At 34.4% G+C, this 23,105-nt stretch overlaps 2 protein-coding genes across 2 annotated transcripts; one reads left to right on the top strand and one right to left on the bottom strand.

The window, feature by feature from the left end:
* Positions 1-3,502: 3,502 nt before the first annotated feature.
* Positions 3,503-5,708, top strand: LOC128221573 (sushi, von Willebrand factor type A, EGF and pentraxin domain-containing protein 1-like). Its single transcript, XM_052930177.1, has 2 exons — positions 3,503-5,081; positions 5,551-5,708. Exons 1-2 carry the CDS (start codon positions 3,503-3,505, stop codon positions 5,706-5,708), a joined length of 1,737 nt encoding a protein of 578 aa, XP_052786137.1.
* A 5,011-nt stretch (positions 5,709-10,719) lies between these two features.
* On the bottom strand, positions 10,720-17,788 carry LOC128221572 (uncharacterized). The gene is made up of 2 exons (XM_052930176.1): positions 17,661-17,788; positions 10,720-12,557 (listed from the first exon to the last, which is right to left on the bottom strand). Exons 1-2 carry the CDS (start codon positions 17,786-17,788, stop codon positions 10,904-10,906), a joined length of 1,782 nt encoding a protein of 593 aa, XP_052786136.1. The 3' UTR covers positions 10,720-10,903.
* Positions 17,789-23,105: the final 5,317 nt, after the last annotated feature.

Below are 23,105 nucleotides of genomic sequence, written 5' to 3'. Positions count from 1 at the left end.
AAAGTCAACACCACTGAATACACAGTAACACTGACACGGATATGTTCCTTTTCAAAATGACCTATAAAAGTCAACACCACTGAATACACAGTACCACTTACACGGATATGTTCCTTTTCAAAATGCCCTATAAAAGTCAACACCACTGTATACACAGTAACACTGACACGGATATGTTCCTTTTCAAAATGACCTATAAAAGTCAACACCACTGAATACACTGTAACACTGACACGGATATATTCCTTTTCAAAATGCCCTATAAAAGTCAACACCATTGAATACACAGTACCACTTACACGGATATGTTCCTTTTCAAAATGCCCTATAATAGTCAACACCACTGAATACACAGTACCACTTACACGGATATGTTCCTTTTCAAAATGACCTATAAAAGTCAACACCACTGAATACACAGTACCACTTACACGGATATGTTCCTTTTCAAAATGACCTATAAAAGTCAACACCATTGAATACACAGTACCACTGACACGGATATATTCCTTTTCAAAATGCCCTATAAAAGTCAACACCATTGAATACACAGTACCACTTACACGGATATGTTCCTTTTCAAAATGCCCTATAAAAGTCAACACCACTGAATACACAGTACCACTTACACGGATATGTTCCTTTTCAAAATGCCCTATAATAGTCAACACCACTGAATACACAGTACCACTTACACGGATATGTTCCTTTTCAAAATGCCCTATAAAAGTCAACACCACTGAATACACAGTAACACTGACACGAATATGTTCCTTTTCAAAATGACCTATAAAAGTCAACACCACTGAATACACAGTAACACTGACGGGGATATGTTCCTTTTCAAAATGACCTATAAAAGTCAACACCACTGAATACACAGTAACACTGACGGGGATATGTTCCTTTTCAAAATGACCTATAAAAGTCAACACCACTGAATACACAGTAACACTGACAAGGATATGTTCCTTTTCAAAATGACCTATAAAAGTCAACACCACTGAATACACAGTAACACTGACACGGATATATTCCTTTTCAAAATGCCCTATAAAAGTCAACACCATTGAATACACAGTACCACTTACACGGATATGTTCCTTTTCAAAATGCCTTATAATAGTCAACACCACTGAATACACAGTACCACTTACACGGATATATTCCTTTTCAAAATGCCCTATAAAAGTCAACACCACTGAATACACAGTACCACTTACACGGATATGTTCCTTTTCAAAATGACCTATAAAAGTCAACACCACTGAATACACAGTACCACTTACACGGATATGTTCCTTTTCAAAATGCCCTATAATAGTCAACACCACTGAATACACAGTACCACTTACACGGATATGTTCCTTTTCAAAATGCCCTATAATAGTCAACACCACTGAATACACAGTACCACTTACACGGATATGTTCCTTTTCAAAATGCCCTATAATAGTCAACACCACTGAATACACAGTACCACTTACACGGATATGTTCCTTTTCAAAATGCCCTATAATAGTCAACACCACTGAATACACAGTACCACTTACACTGATATATTCCTTTTCAAAATGACCTATAAAAGTCAACACCACTGAATACACAGTAACACTGACACGGATATGTTCCTTTTCAAAATGACCTATAAAAGTCATCACCACTGAATACACAGTACCACTGACACGGATATGTTCCTTTTCAAAATGCCCTATAAAAGTCAACACCACTGAATACACAGTACCACTTACACGGATATGTTCCTTTTCAAAATGCCCTACAATAGCCAACACCACTGAATACACAGTACCATTTACACGGATATGTTCCTTTTCAAAATGCCCTATAAAAGTCAACACCATTGAATACACAGTACCACTGACACGGATATGTTTTTTTCAGAATGCCCTACAATAGCAAACACTAGGAAATACACAGTACCACTGACACGGATATGTTCCTTTTCAAAATGCCCTACAATAGCCAACACCACTGAATACACAGTACCACTTACACGGATATGTTCCTTTTCAAAATGCCCTATAATAGTCAACATTACTGAATACACAGAAACACTGACACGGATATGGTTTTTTTTCAGAATGTCCTACAATAGCCTACACCACTGAATACACAGTACCACTGACACGGAAATGTTCCATTCCAAAATGCCCTATAATAGTCAACATTACTGAATACACAGAAACACTGACACGGATATGTTCCTTTCCAAAATGCCCTACAATAGCCAACACCACTGAATACACAGTACCACTGACACGGAAATGTTCCTTTCCAAAATGCCCTACAATAGCCAACACCACTGAATACACAGTACCACTGACACGGAAATGTTCCTTTCCAAAATGCCCTACAATAGCCAACATCACTGACTACACAGTACCACTGACACGGAAATGTTCCTTTCCAAAATGCCCTACAATAGCCAACACCACTGAATACACAGTACCACTGACACGGAAATGTTCCTTTCCAAAATGCCCTACAATAGCCAACACCACTGAATACACAGTACCACTGACAAGGTTATGTTCCTTTTCAGAATGACCTACAATAGCCAACACCACTGAATACACAGTACTACTGACAAGGGTATGTTCCTTTTCAGAATGACCTACAATAGCCAACACCACTGAATACACAGTACCACTGACAAGGGTATGTTCCTTTTCAGAATGACCTACAATAGCCAACACCACTGAATACACAGTACCACTGACACGGAAATGTTCCTTTCCAAAATGCCCTACCATAGCCAACACCACTGAATACACAGTACCACTGACAAGGGTATGTTCCTTTTCAGAATGACCTACAATAGCCAACACCACTGAATACACAGTACCACTGACAAGGGTATGTTCCTTTTCAGAATGCCCTACAATAGCCAACATCACTGAATACACAGTACCACTGACAAGGGTATGTTCCTTTTCAGAATGACCTACAATAGCCAACACCACTGAATACACAGTACCACTGACACGGGTATGTTCCTTTTCAGAATGGCCTATAATAGTCAACACCACTACATACAGAGTAACATTGACACGGATATGTTTCTTTTCAGAATGCCATACAATAGCCAATACAACTGAATACACAGTACCACTGACACGTATATGTTCCATTTCAGAATGCCCTACAATAGCCAACACCGCTGAATACACAGTAACCCTCACCGGGCTATACTTGGGAGACACTTTGACAACAACTTGCAATTCTGGCTACGAACACTCCTCGGGGGATTTAATAAGGTTTTTCTTTTACAAATATTGGTCGTAATTTAAGTACATCGTCCGTACCCTGGTACTCGAATACTCTTCACACTTCATTATGCACTTGTAAAAACTACTTTATTGAGACCCAAATGAACAAACGATGGTTTTGGTGATTAGAATCATTCTTAACAAACTTACTAAGACGTATGAGTCCATATAGCGGTCAGAACAAGTGCAAAAGCCAGGGTTCTTATATCTGTATGTATGTCGATCTAAAGATCTCTCGTGATGCATTTATTCAAATTTCCTCGGTATCTAGGACCTGCCAAGGAGGTTACGCGTGGGGCGGAGTCACGGCCAGTTGTAGCCCAGTAGATTGCGACATACCTTCTACCATTGCGCATGCGTCATTCACACTTACTTCAGGAACAACAACATACGGAAGCTTTGTAACGTATTCTTGCGAATCCGGATACATTCCAACAGGCGAAAATAGATTTGCCTGTGCCGACACCGGCCAATGGACTGGTTTGGGCTTTTCTTGCGAAGGATGCGGTTTTCCACCTAACGTTTCAAGTGCAACGTATACTTTGACGTCTGGTACAAACTACGATAGTGTTGCAAATTATGTCTGCGTTACAGGGTACGTATTTAGTGCGACATCTCAGCTCTTTTGTGACTTAAATACACAGGCCTGGTCGGGAACGCTTTCATCGTGCGTCCTGGTGGATTGCTTATTACCTCCAACTGAACCTCATGCGACGTACACATTAACGTCAGAGTCTACAACTTGGCAAAGTACTGTGGAATATGCCTGCGAAAATGGGTATAATCTAAACGGCGATCCCATTATGGAATGTTCGGCTGGCGGTGTTTGGGTTGGAAGTGGTTTTTCTTGTGAAGGATGTGGCAACCCCCCAATAATTTCCTATTCAACGTATTCTCTTACATTTGGTACGGGAGTTGGAAGCATTGCACAATACACCTGCAGTCCAGGCTATACCCTTGAAAGCTCATCTGAATTGATATGCATCTCAAATGGAACATGGGGTGGAATACTTCCTGTATGTAGTTTCATAGATTGTGGAAGTCCTCCAAATGTGACAAACGCGAGCTACATTTCATCACCTGACACAACATTAAACAGCTCAACGGTGTATTCCTGTAACACAGGATTTCAAATGACGGTAACCGGAACGCTCCTGTGTGAATCTGATGGTCAGTGGATTGGAATCCTTCCTGTCTGCATCGAGGTTTACTGTACAGAGCTAAACAATCCACCGAATGGATTTGTAAATTATGGATCAAACGTTTATAACTCAACAGCGAGTTTCAACTGCTCAGATGGGTACCATTTACTTGGATCACCGTACATCATTTGCTCCGCTGATGGCTCTTGGAATGCTACTCAACCAATCTGCAGTCCAGCGGATTGTTTACCACTGTATGACCCACTGAATGGATACGTTAGTCATACTTCGGGAACTACATATACCCATGTCGCAAATTATACGTGTGAAATTGGGTATTATATAGACGAGGATTCCTTACGGATCTGTCAAGCTAATGCATCATGGAGTGGAAGCGAACCGTCCTGCATAATCGTGGATTGCAACCAGCCACCTATTCTTTTGAATGGAATATACCAGCTCCTAAATAATGGGACGAAATATTCGGATCATGCAACTTATTCTTGCAACCTGGGTTACACTATTTCTGGTGCTTTGCTGGTAACTTGCCTTGCAAATGGAAACTGGAATCTGCCACCACCTGCATGCACTATACTAGATTGTGGATCTATTGCACATCCGGTTAATGGATTGGCACTAACACCCGATGGTAAGGCTTTTTCCTATGTAAGATAGTTCTATATTTTACCGATTCAGCACCACCAGTTTTATTTTATAAGTGGTTTGGTGTTCGATTGACCTCTTAATGCAAAGACTTTCTTTCCAGCACTGTGGTCGATTACGGTTAACATACTATTAACATACAGAAATTATTACACTAATTAATGTTAATTCCGTGTACTTGACGTACATGTTCACAAAAATAACAATGGTAATCATTCATTGATTTAACAAATCAAAGAAAAATAAATATTCAGTATGTATTCCCGCTTGGCTTAATAATGGCGAGGCCGGAAGTATTTTGGCCGGTACTTGGAATATCGAGCCAACGGGTTTCGACTGTATATCTAATTTGAAAACCGATTGAGAGGTCTTGCTGAAATCTCATTAGAAGTCCATTTAGTGATATGAATATAAATAAGAATGTAAAATTTATTTCGCTCATTCCCGTTTCTTAGGAACGAAATTCGGGGCAACTGCAACATTCTACTGTAATCAAGGTTACACCATATCAGACCCGACTTCGGCATTATGTAACAGCAGCGGAGAGTGGGACAGCGAACCGCCTACATGCGTATATACAGGTGATTGCAGTAGACTGGTGACAACTCGATGACGTTCAGGATTGACCATAAAGCTCGAGTGACCTGACGTTTTGAGTATTTGTACTATCGTCAATTCCAACATGCTTATATGATGTATATTTTATTATTCAACAATAACAATCAGTGCATGTATGCACATTTCGTCGCAAATTTTATGGATTACTTGAATTTCACGAGGTCCTATTTTCGCGATGTCCTTTTATGTTTTCAAATCTCGCGAGATACAAATTTCGATGTTATAATTTAATCAACAGAAGCTTTTTCAACATTTTCTTATGAGTTTTGAAGAAAAAGCGTGCATTGCCGAAGTGTTTCTTAAAATATCTGGAGATAAAATGATTCAGTAATTACATTGATTGCTTTATCACCAAAAGTCTCACAAGAAGCGCATACTCAATTCATGTTATGAACTAACATAAAAATCGATAAAAGAGGATATAAACACCTCTACTTCTATTAACAGTCGATATATAAAATTTGAGACAATAAAAGAAACTCAAATCCGAATAAAAAATATACGATCTTGAATGGTAAGCGGTTTTAAGGAATACATTTTTTTTCTCGTTGAAACTAAGACTTTTTGTATAAGCGGTTTTCATGATATGTTATACACCTTTTAGGGGGAGTGACAACGATACCAATGCTTAATAAGGCACTTTACTTCAAATCTTATAACAGTAAAGTTTAACTTTCTTGTTTTGAATTACTTCCAGGAGAAGTAATAACGTCTTCTAGGCCTAATAACCCACGTTATACCATACCGTTTGACTGGTTCTGAACTACTTCAGGCGAAATAATAACGACACCTACGCCTAATAAGCCACTTTATATACTACCGCTTGACTCGTCCCGAACTACTTCAGGTGAAATAATAACGACACCTATGCCTAATAAGCCATTTTATATAATACCGCTTGGCTGTTTCTGGACTACTTCAGGCGAAATAATAACGACATCTATGCCTAATAACCCACTCTATATAATTCCGTTTGACTGGTTTTGAACTACTTCAGGCGAAAAAATAACGACACCTATGCCTAATGAGCCAATTTGCGTCATACCGTAGAAAAAGCTTTTACTGTCTGGATTTGAACTACTTTCAGACGCCGGATTAACGACACCAACGACAAATAACCCACTTTACCTCATACAGTAGAACAAGCTTTAACAGTCTGATTTTAACTACTTTCAGGCGGAGTGATAACGACACCTAAGCCTATTAAGCCACTTTATATCATGCCCTGCATTTGCTACCAAAACAAAACCTTCGTTGGGATGACACAAGAAGAAATAATCCAACAACTGATCAAAGATACGAGAATTGAACGGAATAGCACTACTGCATCCATTAACAAGCTGAAATGTCGCGAAGATAATCGGCCGTTTTCGAGAATGACGGGATACATTAGTATTGCAGTTATTTCAGTTTTGCTTTTTGCGGTTGTTGCTTCGGATATGAGAATGCTTGTTATGCATGTGCGTAGGTATCATACAATATATAACTGAAACTTTAAATTGTAATACAATTGTTAAGACTGCTATATATAGCATTCATGACACAATTTGTGTTTCTGCTAGAGATATATGAATATAACACAGAGGAATAACTTACTTGTATGAACTGTTTCAATTATTCAATTTTAAATGGCTTATGACGCAATACATAAACTCATATGTGTCAATGTTTTCTATATAGGCTCTGTCCTTCCTTGATTTTTTTCCGTTTAAGGTTAGAATCTCAATGTCCCGTGTACACATGATGTTGTTAGTGTATATGTAAGTGTGAAATAATATGTTTGTTTAAATGTGTTTTAATAAGGTTTACTTTTTTGTATGCATTTAGTGTGCACTGTTTTAATCAAATTGTGTGATATATTGGGAATAGTATGTAAGTCTATTGATCTGTGATGGAGTATTACTTCTAACTAAATCCGTAAAATTCACAATCGAGCTGAATGAAATCCATCCATCCATCAATATATCCATCCATCCGTCTTTTTCCATCCATCTACCTGTCCGTCCGTCCGTCCGTCCATCTATCAATCTATCCATCCATCCATCCATTCATCCATTCATTCATCCATCCATATTTTTCCATCCGTCCGTCCATCCGTCCATTCATCAATAAATCAATCATTTCATCCAAGAGTGCACCCACCCACTGTAATCACACGTCCATCCATCAATATTTTAAGATAAAGAAAGCTATACATGGGTTTTTCAAATTCAACATACAATCCAATGAAGTATACAAATTGTTGTGAATATTTTATATTTTAGCTCTGTATGCTCTCAATAAAGTTAAAGTCATGAAACTTTTTGACATTGGCGACCCTATTTTCCAACCATTAAAATGCTTTATAAATTATGTGAAATTCGTGTTTGATTTCGAAATGATTCTACCAATGGCGTGTTTATATCAAGAGAATGAACAATTAAATTATCCTATGTAAAACTATTTTACATTTCTATGCCTGGTGACCTTGTATAGTTTTTTTAGTATCGTTTTATTGGTATGAAATAAATACGCAAGTACTACCTACGCGGTAAAAAATGCTACAAAAATCTAATTTTTACCTTCAGTTGAAGATTGTAAATTTAGTCATTTTACGACCGATTCCAGTTGAAAGTGGAACAAAAATACGAATCCTTATTACTTTGTCCATGAAACATTTCCTGTTATGACATTATTTTGTTTGAAACTGTGGTAAAATTCTTAAACTAAAACGTAGAACTATGATTAAATCATAGACCCGCCAAATATCAGTTTTAAGGACAAGCCCTTAAAATTGAAATTCAGTTACTTATTTCTTTATTCCATAAAAACATATCGTTGTTATGCATGCACGTTAGTTATCCTACTTAAGTACACACTATATACGTTGTGTTGTTCGTCTGATTCGCTGTTTGTGTTTGATGCACTGTTATTAGTAATAAATAAATCATAAAAAATCACATTATGTTTTCGTTCATGTATTTGAATTAAAAAAAACAAAGACATATTTAAACTTACTGCAAACTTGAACAACTGTTACGAACAAAGAACCAGCCTCTATATTCAAACGATCAAACTCCTTTGGTTGTCGTATGGAATAGTATTGTATAGTATATTTCTCTAGTATTGTTTGAATATTTCTCTAGTATTGTATCGTATATTTCTCTAGTATTGTATCGTATATTTCTCTAGTATTGTATAGTATATTTCTCTAGTATTGTATAGTATATTTCTCTAGTATTGTATAGTATATTTCTCTAGCATTGTATAGTATATTTCTCTAGTATTGTATAGTATATTTCTCTATTATTGTATAGTATATTTCTCTAGTATTGTATAGTATATTTCTCTAGTATTGTATAGTATATTTCTCTAGTATTGTATAGTATATTTCTCTAGTATTGTATAGTATATTTCTCTAGTATTGTATAGTATATTTCTCTAGTATTGTATCGTATATTTCTCTAGTATTGTATAGTATATTTCTCTAGTATTGTATTGTATATTTCTCTAGTATTGTATTGTATATTACTCTAGTATTGTATAGTATATTTCTCTATTATTGTATAGTATATTTCTCTAGCATTGTATAGTATATTTCTCTAGCATTGTATAGTATATTTCTCTAGTATTGTATAGTATATTTCTCTAGTATTGTATTGTATATTTCTCTAGTATTGTATAGTATATTTCTCTAGTATTGTATAGTATATTTCTCTAGTATTGTATAGTATATTTCTCTAGCATTGTATAGTATATTTCTCTAGTATTGTATAGTATATTTCTCTATTATTGTATAGTATATTTCTCTAGTATTGTATAGTATATTTCTCTAGCATTGTATAGTATATTACTCTAGTATTGTATAGTATATTTCTCTATTATTGTATAGTATATTTCTCTAGTATTGTATAGTATATTTCTCTAGTATTGTATTGTATATTTCTCTAGTATTGTATAGTATATTTCTCTAGTATTGTATTGTATATTTCTCTAGTATTGTATAGTATATTTCTCTAGTATTGTATAGTATATTTCTCTAGTATTGTTTTGTATATTTCTCTAGTATTGTATAGTATATTTCTCTAGTATATTTCTCTAGTATTGTATAGTATATTTCTCTAGTATTGTATTGTATATTTCTCTAGTATTGTATTGTATATTTCTCTAGTATTGTATAGTATATTTCTCTAGTATTGTATCGTATATTTCTCTAGTATTGTATTGTATATTTCTCTAGTATTGTATAGTATATTTCTCTAGTATTGTATAGTATATTTCTCTAGTATTGTATAGTATATTTCTCTAGTATTGTATTGTATATTTCTCTAGTATTGTATAGTATATTTCTCTAGTATTGTATAGTATATTTCTCTAGTATTGTATTGTATATTTCTCTAGTATTGTATAGTATATTTCTCTAGTATTGTATAGTATATTTCTCTAGTATTGTTTATTATATTTCTCTAGTATTGTTTAGTATATTTCTCTAGTATTGTATTGTATATTTCTCTAGTATTGTATAGTATATTTCTCCAGTATTGTTTTGTATATTTCTCTAGTATTGTATAGTATATTTCTCTAGTATTGTATCGTATATTTCTCTAGTATTGAATAGTATATTTCTCTAGTATTGTATAGTATATTTCTCTAGTATTGTATAGTATATTTCTCTAGTATTGTTTAGTGTATTTCTCTAGTATTGTATAGTATATTTCTCTAGTATTGTATAGTATATTTCCTACTATTGTAGAGTATATTTTTCTTACCGAATGTCATAGATTACAGGTGTTAATGCATTCTTACACTGAGAGTGCGACCTTGTTAACTGCCGTTGTTCAAGTCATTGTGTTTTAAATGACGTTTGAGGTAAAATAAAACTTCCCACAAATAATTAAATGTGTACAGTGTAACTCAAATAAAGTAAGTTTTAATATTTAAGTATATTTTATTCTATCATACTGCTTTAAAATGTGATTATTTAAATAAATTACAAGTAAGCTCTAGCATACTTTTGTTTGGCGTGTTGTTGATCGTGACGCAAATATACTTTTTAAGCACTCATCAAAGCAGAGGCATAAACATGTCCGGTTTGCAAAACATATTTGTTTGTCTAGGATTGTTTGTAAAACTAGCCCCAGGTAAATAAAAAAAATCCGAGAAAGTATTATTCGCGACATTTATCTTACAACTTACAACTCGTCAAACAACTTAATGGCTGAACGGCTGCCGTTGCTGTCGGTGTCTTGAACAATAGCGCGGTGATTGGTCCTGTGCTGGATGGCTTGCTGTCGATGCTTGACTAGCAGCGCTTCTGTCGTCGTGGCTGTCGTTGTCTGTACTAATGGCGCAGTACCGTTCAAAAAGTGTTTGGCCCTGCGCTGAATTCCGTGCTGTCGCTGCTTGTCTAACAGCGCTTCTGTCGTGGCTGTCGTTGTCTGGATTCATAGCGCGGTAAAGTTGTGGAAGTGAATGGCCCTGTACTGAATGGTTTGCTGACGATGCTTGTTTAACAGCGCTTCTGTCGTGGCTGTCGTTGTCTGGATTCATAGCGCGGTAACGTAGATGTGAATGGTCCTGTGCTGTACGGCATACTGTCGATGTTTGTTTTGAAGCGCTTCTGTCATGGTTGTCGTCTGGACTGATAGCGCGGTAACGTAGATGTGAATGGTCCTGTGCTGTACGGCATACTGTCGATGTTTGTTTTGAAGCGCTTCTGTCGTGGTTGTAGTCTGGACTGATAGCGCGGTAACGTAGATGTGAATGGTCCTGTGCTGTACGGCATACTGTCGATGTTTGTTTTGAAGCGCTTCTGTCGTGGTTGTAGTCTGGACTGATAGCGCGGTAACGTAGATGTGAATGGTCCTGTGCTGTACGGCATACTGTCGATGTTTGTTTTGAAGCGCTTCTGTCGTGGTTGTCGTCTGGACTGATAGCGCGGTAACGTAGATGTGAATGGTCCTGTGCTGTACGGCGTACTGTCGATGTTTGTTTTGAAGCGCTTCTGTCGTGGCGGTCGGTGTTTCGAGGGATATCGCGGTAAAGTTTTAGAAGTGAATGTATCTGAGCTAAATGGCTTGCTGTCGATGATTTTCTGACAGCGTTTGTGTCGTGAATGTCGGTGTCTGGACTGATATCGCTGGAACGTAGAAGTGAATGGTCCTGTGCTGAATGGCTTGCAGTTGGTGTTTGTCGAGCAGCGCTTCTGTCGTGGCTGTAGGTGGCTTGGGACATAGCGCGGGTACTCTGTGTAATTGATTGGTCAAGTACGGATTGCCGTGCTGACACGGATTGTCTAACAACCCCTCTGTAAAGACTGTCGGAGTTTCGGTCGATGAAAAATCTAAAATCATTTTTTCGTTGTGTACATGTTGTTTGACCATCATTTGCACCTGACCTATGTGATTCGATAGTGTCCGTCTCAAACAATGGACTATGTGTTTGCGGAGACACATATGATGAAGCTGACGGTTGATTCGTTTTGTTCCCATTACCCTTTGGATAAGGTGTCTCCTTATCTGATTCAGACCAAGCCAATTTACGACTGCTTCGCAGATCAGTTGGTATACTCACTGACTGTTTACGAAGTGTATGTTTCATCTGTTCCTCTGGTATTGTCCTTATTCGCTTATCGGGTTCTAAATACCACCGCCCACCTGGGGGTCCTCTCACTCTTATATACACTCCACCGTTATTTGATGTCATTTTCCTCGATGGTATGTACCCGGCTATATGCACGTTGATCGTTTCTACTTTCCCGAGACGCTCTAGTTGTTTTACCACCCACAGTCGGCGGTTGTCCGCTGATATCCATTTTCCGGATACTGACACTACGGAAATTGTAGGTATCGACAGGACGCTGGTTCTGAAAAAACATACGAATATATCAATAGTTCATGTTTTCATCAAGCAAAAAAATATAAGCTCCGTAACTAGATCAAATTTCATGTACAGATCGTCGTTCTCCTATGCACGGGGCATGTCTTTCAAAAAACTAAAGCACAGTATAACTAATTTACTACAAATGTCCGGGGAATCATTGCCTTGAAGAAACTATGCTTGTAAATATAAATGCTAACCCAAAAATTTAAAGTATAGATTGGATTCGATACGAAAATTAGTAAACGTTTTATGGAGTTTATAAAAACGAACCTTGTCGAATTTATTTAATTTCGTGTTAAATGAACATTACATCGAAACTCTATTTACATATTACTCATATGAAGATTTATTGCGTTAAATACATAAAATGTCGTTAATTAGCGCGTACATTTACGCAATTTATTTGTGACGTCACGTCAAATGTAGGTACACTAGTTACACATTTACAATAAATAATTATGTCATTTCATGATGGCGATGGTATTAAGGATATAAAAAGTTATTATGTGATGTTAAATTCATAGTATGTTACTAAACAGCACTCGTACGATGATCATTCAAAAATTCGTAGGCAATGAACATACAACTTTTTAATAGAGTTAATTATTTGTTTTACATTTATCACAGATATCGTTGGAATCTTTTCACCTTATGTCCAAAATTTAATTCAGCTACATTATGATTGTCACATTTAGAGATTGTTGATGCAAAGCAAGACGGCGCAACCCAATAGCGTAAATTGACGTTGTTTTTATTTGTTCAAAAATACCATTTCTCAGCGATGAAATGTATATAGTAAATAACTAGATATTGACTACAGACTTATACGTGTCTTTACATCATTATCATTGAAAGTTAAATCTAGTTTGGATAACAAAATTATTATAAACACAAATGTTACTATTAAAGAATAGAATCGCTCTATAAAGAAAATCCTACATGTATTGAAAATTTATTTTTTAAGATAAGATAGCAATATTAAAAATGACGGACATAGAAAACAGTCTTGTGAATGCATGCTAACACATTCTGAATGCAAACAAGCTATAAATAAAATGAAAATAAAAAAGGCCCTGGTTCGGATGGGTTAAGGGAAGAATTTTACAAGCATTTTTGGCAAGATCTAAAAGAACTCTGTTTAAAAAGCATTATTTTTCTTTTGAAACATGAAACCTCAGAACCCTTCAAAACCAAGGAATCAACTCATTGATACCGAAACAATGGAAAGCTGTAGAAAATCTAACAAACTGGAGATCTATAAGTTTATTAAATGCTGAATACAAGATAGCAACAGAAGCTATTGCAGACAGACATAAAGTTCACCCAAATATAATACCAATAACTCAATCCTGTTTCTTCAAAACAGATATATTTTGTTGGAACTATCAGACTGATCCATGAGGTCATATTTTTTGAACGCAAATAATGCCCGTGCTTGTTATTTATGCCGACTTCGAAAATGCGTTTGATAGTATAAATAAAGGCGGTATAAAAGTTCTAAACATAGGGAGTTTGTCCTACTAAAATCTTGCTGGATAAGGCGTTATATTGACGAATCCAACCAGTCCGTTGAAGGAAGTCCTTATTTAAAAAAGGCGGGAGTTTGATTTGTAAATGCAATTCGGACAATACTTTAAAAAAGATCATTACAATAAAATATGTTTTATTCGATATATTTAATGCATGGAAACAACTTATAGAAAGTAATCATGAGTCTTAAGAGAGAAATGTGATCACCTGGAATAACGAGTCCATTAAACTTTACAACGAAATCCTATATCATAAATCTTGGTATGAAAGGGCAAATAAATTTATATGGCAACTTTTTGATTGTCGGTCAAAAACACTGTATGTTTATAAAACATTTCAATCAATATATCATGTAAATCAATACGACTATCTAATATATTCGCCCCTAATGACGAATGAAATAAAGATACACTTATCTAAAGGTAATAATCAAATCAAAAGTGTGAAATATATGAACCAAATTTGTGCGTTTTTTGACAAACTCATATTAAAACACCGGATTATCTTCTGGGAATGCCCGAAAGAACAAGAACTATGGAATTGACTAAATCAGCTCTAAAAAGATAATCATATTAATTTAAACTTAACATTAAAAGATATCAGGAATATTCGGAATAGTCAGCAACAAAAACCACAACGCATTTACTAACTTCTTAACTGTGCTGATATACATCTACATTTTTGGTTCGGAGTATAGAAAAACAACGCCTTAATTCATTCAGTGCAGGCAACACATGATAAGGAGAAAGAAATTGCGCTGATAGATGATGAAATGAAGCAGCATTAGAATAAATGGAGTTATAGTCGTTATTATCTTAATCAACCATAATCATCCCATGCCCAATCGCTTGGTGTTTTTATCCTTTTTTATACAAAACAACCTATGATGATCTAAGTTCCTCATGTGTTCATATTTTAATCATGCAATGATCATGAAAAATCTAGTGTGAAGTGAGAAACAACTTTTAGTAAATGTATAACTAACACCATTTGCTAAATTCCATCTAAGGCCAAAAAAATAATACCTGTGTTTCCGGTAACACGGCGAAAAAAAATAGGGTCGGTCGGTCAGGATTTGTTTTTCTTTTTTTTCTTCTTTTTTTTACAGTTTCCATTTCATCCAATTTTCTGTTGAATCAGACCAATTATTTCATATCTAAGCGTTTCGTAATTTACAAAAAGTCGGAGAAGAACAGCATTGTTTCATGTTTGAAATCATTTCTTTACCTTCGACGACCTTATTTTCCCGCCAATTTTGCCCATGAAATCTGGTGTGTTTTTTGTATACAATACTCGTTTATAAGTCGCGATCGGGTTTCAGAACAAATCCAACACTTCAATTTCTACGAATTTGTGATAATGTTCTACCCAAACAGTCAATTATCAACTAAATGTGTTAATTTCCTTGAGGAAAATCGCTGATATTCTTGTCAAATGTGAACTCCTTAAACAAGGCCTTCAAGTGGAGGTAGGTTAAAAATAGAACAAGTAAGCGCGGATATGGATTTATTTAACTTATCTTATTTTCGTACAATCAAAGTTTCATTCATATTAATAGTGAATTCAAACATTTCGGTCATTGTTATAAGATTCCCAACTATTGATTATTATTTTTTCTATCGTATGGTATTTTCTTAACAGCCTAGGCGAAATCCTGGCAATCAAATGACTGACCGAATTAAATACAAACCATAGTCACTCGCCTTTGATATTATCACCGCTCGTGCTCTGACGTCATTATTATGACGTTATTATTGTTATTATTATTATTATTAATATTATTATTATTATTATTATTATTATTATTATTATTATTATTATTATTATTTGTATAACTACCTTAATGTTTCTCTAAATGAATTAATATTCGTATAAAATGAAATGCAAAATTGATCTAACAAGCAACATAGACGTTAGAAATGCCCAAAATCATTATAAATGCACAGGATTTTACTTTGATTAGCGTCATTTACAAAGATGATTTTGTTTTATCTATACGTATATATATTTTGTGACCTTTATTTACATATCAAAAATTGAATCATATTTAATTAAAAATGTAACTCAAATCAACTTAGTTGTCTTATTCACTTATATGTCCAAACAAAATTTTAAGCAATTGTATATGCTTTGGATTTAAAATTTTACGCCAAGGAAGGAGACAAATTTCAAAATAAAAATAAACCGCAAGATATCATCGATATTAAACACTAATACTCATAATGATATTTCTTGTTTAAGACTAACGAAAAATATACGTATATAATGTACGATTAATTTTAAGGGTTGAAATAGTCTACTAAAATGTTTCCTGTTAAACAAATAAAAAATGCATAATTTGAGTAGCATTAAGGGAAAATGTCTGTATTTCGGATTTCCTCAACTGTCTTTACTATCTCTCAGTTATGCGAAACATAATTTGTGTTAAATTTATAGAAAACAGCGTAATTACACTTCTGTTGATATGTGCAGGTTGTTGGAGATCATGGCGGATAGCAACGGCAACTGATAAGCCCCGCCTCAACTGGACGCTAATAAGTCAGCCGAGTATCGACCAGCTAGTTTAACTGACAGGCCGCGTCATATTTATTGTTCATTGTTTTTACTCAATTAAGATAAAAACGGTGGGGTAATAGACACTTGAAAAACTCGATTAAAATGTGAGATTGTTTTCAAAAGTGTGGAGTAATACCCAAATACATTGGAGAACTTATCTGTAACTCTGTATACAAGTTGTTTTGTACAAGAAAAAAAACAATCAGCTGCTATCATGAACTCAATGAGTACAAAGAGTGAAATGGACAATGTCTGTATCCAAAAAGGTTTTCAGGCGCGTAGCTAGGGCCAATTTTGGATTGATGATGGACAGCATATTAATCCCTTCACCCACATCCCCCCTTATGGTTATTATTTCAAATTGCCATGGCTAATTTACATCTAAGGCATGGTACTCCTTTGTGAAGCCAATGTTAGATTCAGCCTCCTTCAAATACAAACTTTATTTATTTGTATTAATCCATTAGAAGATTGTACTATATCGATTAACAAACACCTAGTGTGTTTAAGCTACTCTCTCAGACCCGATATTTATTTGTTAACAGGAGGGGGTGGGGGAGGATTTCCCCATTTTTTAACAATTCAGTCCTATTTAAAACAATGCTGCATTTTGGAAGTGTTTTATTACTTTTTACTCCTATATTGAAATAATTATGCGATCTTTTTTCTTTTTTGGGGGGGTGGGGGGGGTGGGGGGTGCGTCCCCTCCCCCACCCCAATGCCATCCACCCTGTACCGCTTTTGACATGTACTTAACGTGAAACTTTCCAATCTTTTACATAAAAATGTAATAATTAGTTGTCAAATATGATTCAGTTCTAGACTACTTAAAGCAGATGAACGTGGATACCAACCACGCCCATGTTTATCTATACGGGATATAAGTAAATTCATTGCTATTCTTTTGAACATTTTAACAATGATCAAATTATGATGGATGACGTAATAAGTTGATTTGTTTGATTATGAAAAGGATAATATTATAGTTAACGAAACCTACCTCCCATCACAAATAGCATCCAGAGTTTCACCAATCTGTATGTTCCTGTGTTGTGAATTTCTATCAAATACATTGTTAATTGAATCCTGTGAGTAAAATATTTCAGATGGCTTTAAACAAAAAGTCATAATTATAGTTATGAAATAGAAACTACAGAGCAGTAGAACAAAATATATCACCTGTTCATATCATATATGCCTTTCTAGTAATCGATATCTGAAAGATTGTCTAAAAATATCAGTTGTCATTTTCTGAAATTCAAAATCCTTTGTTTTGTGATTGTTTGGCAAATCGTAATCAATCAGTTAACCATAATGATTTTTAAATCAAGGCTAATGTTAGTTGTAGTGGTGGTAGTGGTATTGGCTGAAGTTGTTGTTGTAGTAGTAATAGTAGTAGTAGAAGTAGTAGTAGTAGTGGTGGTGGTGGTGGTGGTGGTGGTGGTGGTGGTGGTAGTAGTAGTAGTAGTAGTAGTAGCAGTAGCAGTAGCAGTAGCAGAAGCAGTAGCAGAAGCAGAAGCAGTAGCAGTAGTAGTAGTAGTAGTAGTAGTAGTAGTAGTAGTAGTAGTAGTAGTAGCAGCAGTAGCAGCATCAGAAGCAGCAACAGCAGCAGCAGCAGCAGCACCAGCAGCAGCAGCAGTAGTAGCAGTAGAAGTAGTAGTAGTAGTAGTAGTAGTAGTAGTAGCAGTAGCAGTAGTAGATCTTGATTATATTGCCTGTTATAGTTCATGGTCAATAAAATGATACAAATTTCAACTCATATTTAATTAATGTTTATTTTAAACAAAATGTATGTATATAGAGATTTTATCAGTTGTTGACTATTCGTTATTTTCTAAAAATGGAATTCCTTCTTTCGATATCATTATTCACGATTTTCAAAAAATGATGTTTAAATGTAAACCCGAATGAATCTGTACTTGATGCATGAAAGTTGCATCGTTCTCTAACGATAGTAAGGATTTAAAGTATGTATATACATACATACTCCAAAATTAAAGGTTAACCTGGTAAATGCATGAACATATTTTCAACACTTATTAAACAAAAATAAGCCCGATGTAATGCACACGTATAAACAGTGTGTTTTATTTCAAAGAACAATAAGTAAAAAAAATATAAGAATTAATTAAACGGTGAAAATGTTGTTTTGTTTTTTTTTCTTTTTCATAATGGTGTTCTTTTGCCATTGTTCGTCATTCTTCATGAGCTTCATAGACACATTTATTTGGTCGCATATCTTATCTACAAAAATATTTAAACCACATTATTGCATGATGTAAACACGCTTAAGGGAGGTAAAAAGTGGAAGATTGTGTCGGATGGCGGCATGTTACCACATTCATGAAAAATTGCAAGTGTCACTATTAACAATATTCACCTTGTTCATCAAGTATTTTTAAATTATTTGGTTAACAAAAAATTAGTAAATATCTTCGCATAACTTAAAGTTAATATCTTATTCTAACGATATCTTTCAAACACCACAATTTCATTTGTTTTTTGGATAATAGAATGAGCCAAAAATGAGCCCACGTGAACCTTTTTTTTCCCACGTGAACCTACCCCCTTTTTTCCTTTGGATGCGCTTATTTTCAGACCGTAGCTGTAACTTCGCGTTCGTACAAGCCTCAAAACTGGTCATGCATATCAATTTCATTCTTATTACACTTTGCATTTAGTAAAATGTCTTGTCAACATATTTTGCAAAGAATACACAAACACATTGACATCTGTACTAAGTATTTAAAACACAGTTATGGATTTTAAATATTGCCAGAAGACAAGGTTTCCGACAGACGACAGTCTTCAACAAGGGAGGTAATTGTGTGATTACAATAAAAAATAAGTTCCATACGGTGTTGTTTTACTTTTGTCCGTGGGCGAGATAAAAAAATTCCAGCAGGGCCATTTTTTGGATCTACTTATCTGAATTGGGAGAGAAATATCGATAGGGACCCTTTGGTAATGAACATAGCTGTTCTCCATCCGAGAACTTCAAAAACACCAGAATACAATTTCGTATTTGGGGAGCATTTTATTAGTTGCCGCTTTGTCCGTCTAGCCCGATAGTGACGTTCACGTTGGCTTTACTTATAATGTATGCACAAAGAATATCCTAATAAATATATAATACTAAATTTGACAAATATAATATTGATTTTTTACTAAATTTTCAAAGCGTTCCATAACACTTTTTCGAAAATGTATTAAGGGACATAATACGAAGTCAAATTAAAAAGAGGATAGTTGGTTGTTTAAGAGAAAGAACTCAATATATATTTATTTCCATGCTTTTTGGTTAACTATGGTGTTTTATCAGTGATATAACAACGATAACAAAAAATGATAACTTAACGGCAACGAAGGAGTGAAATATAAACTATAAGAACTACTTTTAAAATCAGTAGTAGTTACTTCCCTTTAATAAAAACTAAAATAAACTAGCATTTAATATTTGATATTAAAATATCGAATATTTTTATAATTTTTTTTTTAAATAAACACATCTCTCCGTTTTTAAAGGAAATGGTTAACCCAGTTTTTTTTTTAAAGCTGTATGCTCGAGCATGAAAAACATTAGACGAAAACAAATGCTCTAACATCAGATCGATGTTATAACATCTACTGTCTGACTTGTAATTCGAAATTCAAACTCACACATCAATTTACTGATAATATCCAACCACACGTCGAATGTCAATAACCAAGTGTGGTGTTCTATTTAAAAGGATACAGTAAAGAGATTCGAGTGTTTATGCAAACGACGTATTTTGAACGTCTACGAAAACTTGATATGTTCGTCAAAAATTTCATTACAAGATGTTTGTAAACGATTTGTTTTGATGATTAAAGTTCTTGATGTTCTATTTCTCTATTTCCTTTTATGGTCGTACCACAACGACCTTTTCATCGAAGTCTACTATAGTAATCCATTATTGATTGTTTGCTCTCAAGAGAGAGCTTCAAAAACACAAATACAATGTCTATCGTATTCGGGGACATTACATATTAGTAATCGCACCGTCCGTCTAACGTGGTCATCTATTTACAGGGTATATAAAGATACCAGCAATATCATGAATTTTTGCAAAAAATGTGTAAAATATTTCAAGCTATATATTTTATGCAACTTGCTAATTATTTTCAGTGTAATGCAATTAAGGCATTCTTTATTTTGTAAAGGGAAGTAATAAAGAAGCTTTACAATTTCGTGACTTGTGAGATTGTTTGAACCATTGATAAACCGGCATATTTTATGACATATCTGTGTCATATAATTTTCTCCAATACAGCGGATGGCTATTTCCTCTTATCAAGTTTAACTCAAAAGGAAACCTGTATTTTCAAGCCCACTTCGCCAGGTATGCATTGTATACTAACGAAAATATTAAATAACTTAATAGTTTGTATAAAAATTATTTAGATATCTAAAAGATTTCAAATGTGTGCCGCAGAACTGCGAGTTTCTAAACAGGAAATACTATGGCACGAGCTCATAAACCTTAAAGCAGTGGCAACTTTAAACATAAAACAAGTTCAATTTAACCCTTTTAGGTTATGCAACAATAAGCAGTAAGAAACTTTCATTAATACCTAGTCCATCATTAATGCAAACATACGGGTAAAATTTCATTTTAAAGTTACAAAAAGTTATATTTCAAGAGTTTAAAAGCTTTTGCTGGGGCCTTTTTTATTTAGACATTATGTTTTCAAAGAAACAAATTAATAAAATTACTGTATTATAATAGCAGTTTTTTTTAAATTTTATTACCTCCCTTTCACAGAGTAGTTCATAATAATATCGTCATTTTCGGTTTTATTAAAAAATAACTACACCCGCCAATTCCTTTGTATAGATAACTCAAAGATCATATTGATGAACATACATACTCTAGAGAAAACTAGGTTAGTGCCGTGGATGGAGGCAGTTTGTGTACTTCCTTACGTTTGACGCTATATACACAGTATGGTAAGCTTAACTTTTCGGCCATGCCCCATTCGGATATATAAAAAAGGCTTTTCAAACTTTACATTTATGTAAGCTTATTAAAACAATAATTAATTATAAAGTACATTATGAGCTGTAACAGTGCGTGTATATACCACGTGATAAGTGACGTCATCAATGTTACATGGGAAGGCAACCTTTTTTTTTAAAATGAAGACTTAAAACAAAGTTAACTTTTCCTTTACTACATCATTTAAATGAAACAAAGGGCAGTCTATGTCTTTAAAAGAGCCCCGCCTTCGTTTTATTACCGTAATTTCATAAGGTTAGTTTCATCAAACACTTGTCTTCGACAAACCTGTTTCAAAAATATTGTTTTGACAGTGCTACGTCAGACGGCCGTTCTGTGAAAAGGTTTGTCGAAGTGTTTTAAGAAACTAAACTCTCAATCAAAATTTGGTAAAATACCGAAGGCGGGTCTCTGTAAGTGGCGTGGACTGCGCTAGGTTTCATTTAAAATGGTAAACAAATAATATTAATGTTATCTTTGTTTAAAGTCTTCATTCGAGGCAAAATAGTGCCTAAAGACGAAGCATTTATGACGCAATTTATCACGTGGTATACACACGCTTAGTAATGTTGTAGTGGAAGAAGATAACGTGCATAAAATTACGCATTATGCTATTTCTGCTGATTATTATGTATAAAAATGTCCGTGTAAAAAGGTGACATTTCATTGGACAATATAAGGTCTTAAAGAATGTTCACATGTTCATTTTCACAACCCTTTAATATCCATTCAGGTAAAGTCTCTATGAAGTTGTGTTTGAATTAATATTTTATAAGGTTGCTTTTTTATTGTCTGTTTTGCATAGCATTTATTTTTCTAGACTCCACGCGTACTTTGACCAAGTTTCCAAGTTTATTTTAACATCACTCATGTCATAAGTACATGACAAAAGAGCATAATTACATGTAAAAGTCCACAAAATGTGGCATTACAGAATGTATTGGCCATAATAATAATAATACCGATTTTCTAAATATAAATATGTTTATGCTATTAAAACTTTAATATCAAACATATATTAATAAATGTGGAGGAGAACATAATCTTACATTTTTATACTAAATTTGTTAACAATACACTTGAGGAATTTACATAATTTTATGAATTTTATTTCACCATTGGGATGTTATTCATAATTTCTTTAAATTCCAAACATAAGGATATCGGTATAATTGTCTGTCAATAAATCTTATTCTATATTCGGCAAAATAGCTACATTCAATAAATAATGAAATTCATCACTAATACTGTTTTTTATCAAAAAGTTCGCATTTTTTATCATTCAGTTCTACATTAGTCCAGCTTCCTACTTCGATTGGTAGTCTATTATTTCTTGTCCTGAATTTTACTAAATAGTTTTAAAAAAAATAGGTTTTTTAACTAAATATTTTTCGAATTCAAAATTCTCTTTAAGCAGTCTAAAG

Source organism: Mya arenaria, chromosome 16 (assembly GCF_026914265.1).
Source record: "Mya arenaria isolate MELC-2E11 chromosome 16, ASM2691426v1".
In the NCBI taxonomy this organism is placed as follows: domain Eukaryota; kingdom Metazoa; phylum Mollusca; class Bivalvia; order Myida; family Myidae; genus Mya; species Mya arenaria.
The sequence above is the reverse complement of the archived record's forward strand: the minus strand, read 5'-3'. Positions and strand labels throughout refer to the sequence as shown.

Bases quoted from the DNA above. Each gene is read 5' to 3' on its own strand.
- LOC128221572 (XM_052930176.1), bottom strand. From the start codon at position 17,788: ATGACTTTTTGTTTAAAGCCATCTGAAATATTTTACTCACAGGATTCA. The intron at 12,558-17,660 runs GTAGGTTTCGTT...ATGTTTTTTCAG, and splicing joins GATGCTATTTGTGATGGGAG to AACCAGCGTCCTGTCGATAC.
- LOC128221573 (XM_052930177.1), top strand. From the start codon at position 3,503: ATGTATGTCGATCTAAAGATCTCTCGTGATGCATTTATTCAAATTTCC. The intron at 5,082-5,550 runs GTAAGGCTTTTT...CCCGTTTCTTAG, and splicing joins ATTGGCACTAACACCCGATG to GAACGAAATTCGGGGCAACT.